The sequence below is a fragment of the Osmia lignaria genome, chromosome 6, assembly GCF_051020975.1.
Source record: "Osmia lignaria lignaria isolate PbOS001 chromosome 6, iyOsmLign1, whole genome shotgun sequence".
NCBI classification, from domain to species: domain Eukaryota; kingdom Metazoa; phylum Arthropoda; class Insecta; order Hymenoptera; family Megachilidae; genus Osmia; species Osmia lignaria.
The window spans coordinates 10522282-10535071 of NC_135037.1; the positions used below are offsets into that span (position 1 = coordinate 10522282).

Here is a 12790-nt window from a genome sequence, read left to right on the forward strand (position 1 = left end):
TAAATCCATGCAACGACGAATCGAATTCGTACCTACCACTACCACGCGTTCACGCCCAAACAAGCATGGCGCGGGAGTCATGCCCGACCAATTGTTTTCAAATATAATGGTATTAACCGGTAAATCGTTGCGTGGTCAATTGGAAAATCGCATTCAAGCGTTTCGTAACAGGATTAAATTTACACCTTGATATTTTTGGACTCAAGAATTTCTATGGTACTTTATATTCGATTTAGAATAAATCATAACCGGTTCTTAGCGAGGACTCGGCCGGTAAACGAAGTCGCGATTAATCGTTTCTTGGAATGTTATCGCGAGTTGTCTAAACAGGTTTAGAGTGCATATACGGTACACGTATACATATAGACACATGTCCGTTTCCTTTATTTGCCTCATGGGGTGGTTATGTTCGCGGGTAAGAAAAAAGAATACTATGTATTTAAACATCAAGAGCAAACTCGAATACTCTGTTCATTTAGCAGCCATTTCTTTTTCCTTGGTTACTTCTCAGAATCGCTGGGCTCGATTATTGTTTACATTCGTAGCCGGATAACGGCGCGGTTTTCAGTTCTCTCTCTGGTCTGATGAAAAAAAAAAAAGAAGAGGAAAAAACGAAAGGACGAGGATAGCAAGTTCCTTTGTATACGGCCGAGTGACCGACAGACCAGAGCCAGGGTATACTCTATATGCGTTACATAAAGCCGCAAGTTTGTTGCACAATAATGGGTCTCTATAAATAGCTCGAAGCATGCCGCTTCGGCGCGACTTCTTGTTTACATACGCTCATCACCGCGCCGCGTTACGTTCACTTGCATGGAGCTTCGATCTATCGTTTACGTGCGATTCGATTCACGTTCGCGAAAAACGTCGATGCGAAAGCACGCCGGAATCTCCCATAACCTTAAACACATAATCGAGATACAACATAGAAACGACTAAAAAGCTATTTTATTCTTTTATCAATTATGATTTTATGATAACATTTTATTGTCCCGCCAAATTTTAATCCTCGAACAGTCTGGGTCAATTGAGACCCAAATTTACAAAACGTGTACAAAAATATTAACCTTTGAAAAATGAAAATAATATGAAATATAAAATAAATGAAAATTTCGGCTCTTTCCATGGTCCGACGTTCGAGGGTTAATCGACCTATCGAATATCGTGCCGCATAAAAGGCACGGGCGGAAGAAATACATAGTTGGAGCGACCGTGCGTCGCCAACCACACGGACGGTACTCTAAGCGTCGTAATTTCTGCGCTGATCTGGTTGCGCGATAATCTTACATGCAAGTATTGTACACATTCTGAATATGGTGTAACGAACGTTGAACAGTGTACACCATAGAAAGTTGAATGAAACAATCGTGGCTGAGAGTAAAACGAAGGAAAAAAAAAAAAATGTACGCGAACGATTTCACAGGCTGTAAAGGTCTCGTTGGAGGTATCAAGCGTAAATGATTACATTAATGCACGCGGCATACCTTACGTTCGCGTTCGCGTTCTATTTACCCCTTTATTTTTTTTTATTTATAAATTCAGTCACTAAGATTATCTTTGTAGTACTTGTCGATGGAATACAAACGTATACAATTTTATTTGATGCTTGTATTCGATACAGGGTAGGTTACACAACTTTCGTCATTCTCAAATTGTGTAGTACAGGTTTTATTTTCTTTTTCGTAAAACAGAAAGTATTACTCATTCGTTAGAGGAAAGAACATCTGATACATGTTTATCCTCTCATCACGCGACTCGCCATATCAGCTGATTAAACCTTCTTTTATTACGTAATCGGTATTACGTAATTGATACTTTGCCGATTCTGATAAATTTTCTCCGATGGTTTATCGACTCTATATCGATAAAATACTTTTACATGCAACGTTGAGACGGTGCATTATTATGCATTAGGACAGAAGAAAGTATAGAGGAAGAATTATTTTATTTTTTTTAATTCAGAATTTTGATAGAGGAAACTTTTAAAATGTCATAAGTCTTTTTATTCCGTTTCTGTAGAATATTTTTTTATTATTATTATTATTTATATAATTGTTCAAAAGTCTTCCATAGTTGATTCACTCTGCGAGTAAGATATTTAGTAATATTCCTCATATTTATTTTTATATAATTTAATCTTACCGCATTCGTGACTCACGAGCCTTCCATTTTAGGAGTTTCACTCGAGCACATGTGTTTTTTTTTTTTTTATATTTTATTTTAATCACAAGTTCACAAGTTCACGTGCTCAGAGATTATGCGTTCACAGTGAACCGGAGTTCGTCTCGTAGCGTAATCCTTTTATTTGTTGATGACTATTCATTTGTAGAATTGTTTGGTAAAGAAAATAGGAAGTTTAGGTATCGAAATTGTTATGTAATAGAACGGTATCAGTGTAACAAAAATTCAATGCACCGCGCAGGTTCTACTTGTATGTGTACATATATGCAGTCATGTACATACTCGCGTTCCAAAGTCCATTCTTCGTTTTTCTTCAAGATTATAACTCGCGAATTCTTTTCATTCCTTTTCAGTTTACTGATTGCACCTATTCACTTTTCTCTATCTCTGACGAGAACGTATTAATTTCAAATTGTACTTTGGAGTCGTTTAACTCTTTCCTAATTAAATTATTAAATTAGCATCATGAAAAAGTACCAAATCATCAATCTTATAAATTATCATGATTTATAAAAATTGAGAAGGAACGATTTTACTTTTGTAAATTTACAAAATTTGAAACATTAGTGTATTTTTCTCGCTTAAGTAATTTGGAAATTAAAGAAAAAAAAAAAAAAAAAATGTCGTAACGAGTTCCTATAAAAAAAGGTTTTGTCGTGGTCAGCCCCATCGTTGTCTAGTTTTTTCTACGACATGTTGCACCCAGATAAAATTATTGTCGCTGGTTGCCCTTATCGATTTTCTTTCAGTATTTACGTCGGCCTTTTCTTTGTCGGTGTGCGTGTACGCCTTGCTTATTATCACCACATCGTTTATCAACCGCTGGAGAATAAAACTCGCTTGACTGTGAGATGCTAGTCTTTTTTCCGAAGCTCGTTTGCACGACTTAATAAATCGGTCGAACCGATCCTGACCACGGTCAACGTAGTTGCACCATATCGTACATGCCTGCCTTTTTTATACGTACAGTCAGTTTGCAAGAAGAGAATAATTGTCGAAAACGATTAGAATCTTATTTTTTCAGTAATTCGTTTACTGCTTTCTTATTTTTCATTGAATATCTTTTTTTATTTGTGTAGATATTCTAAGGGTATTTAGTCCTGTCTTTCTTTATTAAAATTGTATTTAACTGAAATTAATATATACTTATCTGATACCGAATTAATTTACACATCAAATATTTATGTGTAAAGAAGGGAGGTGAGATCGTGCATTACGTCTGCGATCAACTTTTAATCTCTGTGAATAAGTATGCTTGTATTTAACACCTTTTCGTAATACTACTTTTTTGCAATTACAATTTGAATTTAATTCGCAAAGTTTAAAAAAAAAATAAAGAGTGTTTATATAAGGTGGATTAGTAATGTTTTCTATTTTTACTTTGTTGAATAACCATAATGGAGTTAAGTATGACTCACATATTCTATTTTCAGTAGTATAACTTTATAATGTATCTTTGTTAATTACGTTTAACAGTTTTAATTCGTTTTCAATTATCTACATTAATTTATATTTTAACTTTGAAGATAAGAAGTGCAGGAAACATGCAAGGTTTCCCTCGAAACCTTGTATTTCCAGTTCTTAATAATTAAAGAGAAATATATTGATTTCTCATTTGTTATTTATTTCGCAAAGAAAACATGACACCGTTATATTCGTCAATAAATTTTGCGCCCATTTAGAACGGGTATTACAAATGCTCGATAAGAAGAGTTTCGGGGATCATGGTTAATTATAGAATCGCGTAAAAATGAGATAACGAATTTAATTGGATAGTCCGATACGCGAACACGTACTAATGAAATGAAATTTTATAAACTTAACACTTTGACAGCTGCACGTTTGATAAAATTGTTAATTTGCAATTTCGCGCTTCTTTTGTACATAATAAAAATTATATTTGAGAGCTTCGTTTAGGGTACGTTGCAATATTACTAATTTTCAAATTGCAATTTGCATCTAATAAATGCAGCTTGCACCTTCTTAATTACTGCTGTAAATTTTAATATTTTCCCGCCTTTCTGTTTATTTGAAAAATCGCGCGAGAATATAATAACAGTAATGATTACTTTAATAATTGGGGGTTTAAAAATAAATTTTTTTAGATACATAATTATGCAAAGTTTGGACCTAATATAAGGAGTTACCCTGCCCCTCCTTAGGGTGATACAATAAACAATTCTGTCTCGAAAGTATAATATCGTTTGCACGCAAAAAGAGCCACGGTGACACATTGCGGTGTCACGTCATTGTACTGCAAAATCTCGGCACTTGGTTGGTATCGTCTAGGAATGGACTTAACACTTGCTGGAACTGTATATTTTCAAATCTCGTTACCCGCCGCGCCGTACTTGCGGCCAAGGGTTAAGTCCGTTGAACAGTCGTGCTAACGATTCCTCTACGATGCTTGCATTTCACTGCAAACCAGTGCCGGATTAAGGGGAGGTCTAGGGGGGCTATCGCCCCGGGTCCCACTTTCCAGGGGACTCCCTTTCAAGCCTTCCATTTATTATAACAAAAAATATTGAATGCAATTTTTTTTACAATTTTTGAACCAAGTTTATCAACTAAGGGGTCTTCGAAGATTTCATTTGGTCCTGTCGCAAACCAGATACAATTTGCTCAGAACTCATTTACACGAAGGTGTATTCATTTCTCATAGAAATAAGAGAATTATATTTCTCTTCAAATTCCCAGGTCAGATTTTTGTAATATCAAAGTTGGATACTTTTTCATTCACCGTATATAAGGCTTTGAGATAACGTTTCCCTTCAGGTACAGAGATCCCACTTTTTACCACGAGTCCTTTTGATTTTTTTTATCTTCACCACGGTAGATGGTTAAACTGCGAAAATGGCCTGTACAGCGTTGAAACGCCTTCCAGTTGTGGAGTCTGCCAGCAGACAACAATGGTTTCTCTGTTGACCTCTTACGCTCCACGTACTCACTGTGCACCGCAAAACTCATCTTATGTATGTACATGTGTGCGTGTATTACTCATGGATAAAATCGAAGGGACCATCTTCAGACGGTAATAACGGCTCTGTCTGGATATATCTTTTCTTCGCTTTAACCCTTGACTGACATCGTAAACTTTCTGTTCTGATTAAAAATTGAAAATGAATTATGTGAATTATTTATTTTGTCTTGCGAGGGTATACCTCAGATATTTTTGGAGTTATTTTAAGACCGTTTCCGTGTATTCTCACCGGTCGCGGATACTCAACAAAGGATCTTGGCCCTTCGAATCGCGGCTACCTGGGTTTTTCGTAGGCATAGAAATATCGCACACCCGGCTCTTTGTTCCCTGACCTTCCAGAGACTGTCCTATCTCCGTTTTCAAAGCAGGAGAAGAGATTCAGGTGTTCGACAATGCGAAAATGTGCCTTTTCTCTGACATTCACGGAGAAAGGCTTTTTTCAAGAAAATTTTTACCTCTTGGATCTTATTATTCGACGTTGCCTTCTGTTGCGAATACTTCGTCCCTTAGACCGGCCGACAATGCGACTTTGCGATTGCGTTACGTTATTATCCAGCTTTGCTTCGCACCGTGAATTTTTGTCGCTGTATATGTACACAGCAGGCTGTTAATCAGCCGGTGTCACACCTGCTAGGAAAACAATGAGAATTTATATATCGTCGGGGATCGGAATGCGAGTGCCCTGATGCGTGGAACGACTTGACCAACTGGTCGGATTTTAACGATGCCGAACAGACCACCAACGATAGTCGATAGTGCTCGTATAGTGCGTCAGAATGTAAGAATGTTCCTTCCTTTCAGTTTACGCATTTCCACTTCCTGCGCGGCTGAAATTCCATCAATGAATATTCATCGACCCACGCGGCCTTTACCTTATCCAATTCATTCAGGACGTTGCTTTCTGATGGAATCAGTGAAAATAATAAATATTGAAAATCAATTAAATTCGGGATAGTAAATTCGAAGGATACTAAAAGCGAGATTTCGAGCAAAAGGGAAATACGAGTGAGGCGAACGAGAAGAGACAAGAGAAGAGGAGGCACGTAGAGAGGCCGACGTGGCGCCCGATGGCCTGTGCCTTACGTCACACAGCTAAATATATGCCTGGCCGTTCTCAATCTCATTCCCATCCTCGTTCTTCATTCCATCCCGTGTGTGAGCTAACACGACAGCAGGCATCCTTACTGCCAGACATCCGCGAAATTGCTCTCCGTCCTCTCCCTCCTTCTCTTTGTTTCACTCACCCTCATGTAATCCGATCCTTTTCTATCTTTCTACAATTACTTTTTTTGCAATTAATAATTTTCAAATCTAATCATTTCATCTTAAGTACTTTCAAATGAATTCATTACTAAATTACATTAGAATTGTGCCTCTCTCCATGGTCCGCTATCAAAAGAATTAAAGCCTTTACTCGAATTTGATACGTAAAGTAGGTAGGAGAACAAATTTCACCTATGATACCCTTTAACGGTTAAATCATTAACGTTTTGTCGTCGAATAAGGTACATAGTATGCACCATAAGCAACTGTTATGGGAGAAATATTTTCGAGCCACCCTTTATATGGACTCAAGGCCAAGTTTGGGTGGAACAGGGGAATTGCATATCGTTCTTCAAACGGTCGTGAACGAGCACGTGTGAGAGCATGTGTCCTACGTCCGGTCGGTATGTGTGAGTAAGATGGTTTACATTGGGGTTTGAACACCCCAGTCAGCCAAGCTACCTCGGAAAACCTCTCCCTACAAAAGGGAAGCCTATCAGACGCACTGCGGAGACCTATCTTCCCTTTTCTTCCTTTCACTTCACTTCCTGTACCGCGTTGGCTGCTCTCGGTTCAGTTTTATTCGCTTCGTGGCGTTACAAAAGTAAGTTCAAGCGTATGAAAAATTTTGGAAAAATATAAATTATTACATTTTTTAAATTATATTCAATTTTATTAAATATTTCTTTAAGAAAAGAATATAGCAAGTGCCGAAGCACTAAGAAATATAACGAAGTGAATCGTAATAGATTATTTATTGTAACCGATGAATGGAATCGTAGCTAAACTCGAACATGAATTTACTTGACTTTTCAATGAACCTTGACCTTTCTATCGTGCGACAGCATCGAACCGTGTACTACCATCGAGGCGATCGCGACAGAGAGACGTAGCCCTAAAACGAAAGCCCGTTTCATTGATTCCGTTCGAGCTGGCCGGCACGGCGCGGCGCGGCGCGTTGCATCTTTTTTTTTCTCTCTCGGTCGGGTTTTTTTTATAGAAGCTCGACAAGACGTCCTTTCCGGTCGTTTCCTAGTTGTGCTCGCAGCTGATAGGCAGCCAGAGATAGCGAGGCTCGTGCGAAGGCACCGGTAACAACCAGCTGAGTGGCGCCAGCCATCAGCTGTTGGTGACTCACGCGAGTTGACCGAGAGCGGCGCGCCGTCGACAACACAATCGCACGATCTGCCTGTTCTCCCGCGGCTCTATCACCAACACAGAGACGCGCGCGTGCGCGAACAGCCTACTCACCGACGCATTTGTATATGTATATATAGGAACGCGGACGTGGCCGGACTGTTCAGTGTGTGCGTGCGCCTATACGGGAGTGTACGTGTGTCGCGGTTTTCCGCGCGTACGCCGTTCTTCCACACTGCGTTTCTATTCATGGTAATTTTTTTTTTTTTTTAATACATTAATTGCTATTATATGGGGGAATTTCTAAATTTCAATTTTTTATTCAAGTACATTCGGGTCACCATTATTAATTTATTATTAATCCAATTCTTAAATATAAAAATTACGTGATTGAGTCGGTGAAAAGGGGTCAAGTGAGCACTTTACGGTAACAGTTTCAGCATCCGTTGGTGAATTACCGAACGGGTTCGTACGAAAGCTTCCAACGTAGTAGATTCGTGGTATTATCTGATACGATAAGGCCCGTTTAGTAAACACTCGAGATACGATAAGCCGCGTTCATAGAGAATCTGGGGTATCGTTATGAGATCATAATTCATGAGAATTTCGAAAGCGTCACTCTCGATCATCCGACAGCCGTCTATTTCGGTCTAGCTTTTTCTAGCATTGTGGGAGGTACGGGTCTAGGAATCTTTCGTGGCCGATTATGCTGTCTCGTTAACCGTGCGGGCTAAGATCCTCTGTTTACACCGTTTGAAAGAGCGATGTATATGTAGAAGGTCCGCGATGAAAAGGAAGGTAGCCACCTACTTAGTCGACCTACTTCTACGGGAGTGATCCGAGTGAACCCAGCGGGTATTCAACGAACAAGCTGACGTCACAGCAGCCAACCATCCAAGCCGTCGGCGTACCAGCTGATCTAATGTAACCACTCGATGGGAGAATGCCATGCGGAATTCTGTTCCGTGGACCACGTGTTATTATTGTATATCCTGTAGAAAGTACACCGGTTCCGATCGTTCACCAATCTGATTCTTATTCGGCATTTTTCCTTTCGTGACTTTCCAAGGGACGTGTTTAAAGATTTTTGGATATATTCCTTTAAATTAAATTTAGAAGTCGAAGCTAGAGGATTTATTTATAGAGTAGGCCCTCCGTTTCCGGGGGGATTGGTTTCTAAATAGGGATGAACCCTATTTAGATACGCGTGTATTGCTCGCGAGTATACAGCTTTGTTTTAACATACTTTTATTATTGATATTTCTCAATTGATCGCACATAATGTCTTAGTTCACAGTGAATCTATAGAATACTCGAAGGGTCAAAGTTCGAGTCCAGTTTATTTAGACGTTTTAGGGTATAAGTGACCTAAACGGGTTCAATATACAGTGGGTTGCAAAAGAAGGGAAATAGTCACGTTCACAGATGAAAAGTCACGATTTTCGGAAATTTTAATTACTTGTAACTTCGAAGTGCATTGATCGATTCTCGATAAAATTTTAAACCTCCAGTCATTCGGTCCAATTTTAAACGAGGTATTCCGTTTTAAACGGTGCGCGAATACTTTTGCCGCCCCCTGTAGTTGCTGGTACCGACGCGACTGAAGATTAAGTGAAATATTTAATCATATATCATACTTTCTGTATGTTGTATATATACACATATGGACATATACTAGGTGTATTATCGGCACGCAGTGAACGAATGTTTGAGAGCAGGCCACAAGGTCACGGTCTTTCCCTGCTGATTCATCTCACACCCGATCTTTTTCCCTCGTTTCTCTCCTTTTATCTCAGTGTCTCTGTAATTTTACCAGATGTTTCCTCTCGTCTTTCTTTTCCCACTTCCCGGCAACGAAACCTTCGTTTCTTCCTTTCTGAAACTGTTCATTACCTCTAATGATACACGGTTTTGTCGGTAACTAATATCTTCAAATGCTATAGTATTCTTTTTTTTATCGTTTCATTGATCAGCTGTTCTGAACCGTAAATAAATCATAGTTTAATTTTTAAAAAAATTTTTTATTTGACACTTTAACAGCCACTGTTACATAACTTTTTGCATTAATTAGGAGAATAATTATACTTTTGCCTAATTATTCTGATGAAAGTTTGTAAGCGGAAAAGACAAGTTTTTGGTAAATTGAAAAGAGAAGAAGTAGTTGGTCTTTGAAATAGTAACCACAGAATGACAATGACGTCTCGCTTCATTGACCGCGGATTTAACCGTCGATAAGTCTCGGTACGTAGTAGTATTCGCGAAACAAACAGCTCCGACGCTTTCAATTTCTTTAAAAGCCCTTGGACCGTCAGACAGCCGTTTTTATGTTTCCGGGCCCCCCCTGTTACTTTCTGCTCTCGTATCTGCTTGTGAATCAAATATTTAGAACCGCGACGAAAACCCTGACGAAACGTGGACATCGCATGGGGTTGCGGCACAGAGATACCGCGAGTGTCACTCTTCCATCTCGTCGCTTTGATTTTCGGCCATTCTCTTTGATGGCTCCGTTGAAATACTTTTCAGCAGACTGCAACCACTGTACTCCTCTTAATGTCTTTTTTTTCTCCCATCTGCACCATAATTATTTCTCTACTTTTATTTCAATCTTTAACACTTCGATCCGTGTGCGAACACGCTTCGACTTATGTGATTTGAAAATTTTCATTTGGTTCGTGAACTTGTAAATTAAAAATTCTAATTTCAAAATTAAAAAATTCCACAAATCTGAAATTGAAATCGAATCAATTGAAAAATTGAAATTGATCGATGTGAAATGAAGAAATGATTTGTTTGTTGCAGAAATATTGGAGCGGTAGAGGAGGGCTCGGTGACCACGGGCGTGACGGTCGCCGAGGTCGCTGATTCTCAAGAGCAACATCATCAACAGCAACAGCAATCGAAAAGCAACGGCACGGTATCCCGGCGTGTTGCTGGTCAGAACGTTGCTCTGAGCAACGGTAACGGTGCCAGCAACGTCGGCCGTGTTACACCGCGTAGCCACATGGAGCAGGAGAAGCGTATGCGGCGAGAAATCGCCAACAGCAACGAGCGACGTCGGATGCAAAGTATTAACGCCGGTTTCCAATCGCTCAGGACCTTGCTGCCGCACCACGAGGGCGAGAAACTTTCTAAGGTAAGTGCTTTCGACCTTTCCTTTCGTTTTTAACCCTCCAATGGTGGAGCTAGATCTCCTCTGACTAAACTTAAATTTAATTTTTCAATTTTATACCATTTCTGTAGATATTATTCTTTCGATGTTAATCCTTCAGCAGCAGAGTCTTTTATATGTTAGAATTATTGAAATATGATGTACAAAATGAAATTAAAATTTTGGCTCTCTCCATGGTCCGCTGTCCGAGGGTTAACATACCCTAGTACGCCTTTTAGGTCGTGATGATCCGATCATCGCCGTTTGAGGGTTAAAATTTTCCCCCGAATCGTCCTTGTACATACAGAAACATCATGGTGTCTGCTCGAACCTTGAATTTTTATGGTCTTGCGGATTTTTATGCAAATTTCTTATTTTACTTTGGTTAAAAATTTTGCTTTTCACGAATACATAAATTTCCACGGTCAACTGATAAATCAACTTAGCATGAGAAATAAGAATTCTAAAAATTTGATACACAATTTGACGGATTGAATTTAGGCTTCCTTGTTAATTGTAAATAAGAAAGGATCCTTCTGGTAGTCTTAGAAGCTTTGACATGAACATTTGAACGCACTTCCTCCAATAAATTACCTGTGCTGGAGGAAGAATCATCTCCATCTTAAACATCGTCATTCCTTTTGGCTTTCATTGCGTGACTCGATTGACCCTTTAACACGTTCGGATCTGGGTAACAGCTGTGGCACTGCATACTATATGTAGCTTGTTACGGGTAGATATACCGATGCCGGATGGAACGTGTTCGAATCAAAGTGTCAATTGATGATTTGCGATGAGCGTGCATGTTCGAAGGGAGTGTTATTTTAATTTTATTTCTTTTCAATCAGCTGACCGAAGGTCAGTATCATTTTGCACGTAAAAGGAAATGATGATTTCTCTGAAATTTGGAACTTTTCACGAGTGCAAACTGTGCAATGCGTACATAAAGTTGTTCTTACGCCGTACTTTTTACACGATTCGAAAATCATCAATCATCCGTCAGAGTGGTGGATTATTCGATAGTACCACTCTGTTGCGCATCATTTATCCAACTCGTCTATCTTTCTGAAAAAAAAAAGGAGTAGAATTTGCATTTTCGATGGAATTTCATTTTTCAATTTAATACATTTTTTTTCTCAAGGAATTAAGTAAACTTGTGTACATAAAATAAAAAACGAGGTCGCTGAAACTGCATATAGCGAAATGCAGTAAAAATATTTGCAACTAGGATAAATTCGAAGATTGTTCTTGCATGTTTCTGAGATATGAAGATCGCCTAAAAAAAATCCCGTTAAGTATCGGAATAAATTATTTAACGACCGCTACACGCGTTTGGCCGCATACGGTCACGTCAGCGAGGAACGATGTGTCCTTAACAGGATATGTCGTTCCTGCTAAGGTTAACACGTGAACCGGAAACGGTAACCTGTTTCTCCTCGGACAAAGCTGGATTTCGCCAATGAAAGCCAACGACGTTTCACCCCCCGTGGGTTACGTTACGTAACCAGCAGCGGTCGCGTCGGCGACTTTTACCAATTGTCGCCTAATTTTAGCGCGTGAAAGTCGTCGTACGATCCCACGCCGTTAAACTAGACCCTCTCGATACGTGGCGTCGGTGCTCTTTAATCGTTTCTCCCGCCTTAGTTCAATCGTGTGACACTGACCGCTTTTATACTGAATAATCTCAGCTGATGCCTTTATCCTTTAACAGCTTGCTCGGATTAGATGGATCAATTTCAGGCTAGAAATTGCTCTAGTAGTTATATACTTCCACAGGGTTTTTATGCCTAGGGGAATTATTATTTTTTCTCTATATTTATTCTATTATTATTTTTATTCTTTTTCTGATCTTTTTTATTTGTCCCTTTGGTCCTCGTTGACTGCCACAGTGAAAATGGGCATTTGTTACGAGACGTATTAAAGTTCTAATTATTAAGAATAGGAATAATTAATTTTCAAATTTCAAATGTCAAGCTTTTAATTTGATACTTTACATTATTAGTATAATAACAATACTATTGAAAATAATATTTTTCTATCGTTTTCTTTTAATTATTGGAGTGCGTGTAATTTGAGATGCC

At 38.9% G+C, this 12790-nt stretch overlaps 1 protein-coding gene across 2 annotated transcripts in view; it reads left to right on the top strand.

The window, feature by feature from the left end:
- Window positions 1-12790, top strand: part of crp (transcription factor cropped) — a 72473-nt gene that overhangs the window by 973 nt on the left and 58710 nt on the right. Inside the window, exons 1-2 of one of the 2 annotated variants that reach the window (XM_034331767.2) lie at window positions 7662-7813; window positions 10361-10694. In XM_034331767.2, coding sequence (XP_034187658.1) covers window positions 10563-10694 — 132 coding nt within the window. In that variant the 5' untranslated portion in view covers window positions 7662-7813; window positions 10361-10562. Of the gene's footprint in view, window positions 1-7661; window positions 7814-10360; window positions 10695-12790 lie in introns of those variants that run through there. The other variant, XM_034331766.2, reaches the window with a different exon arrangement.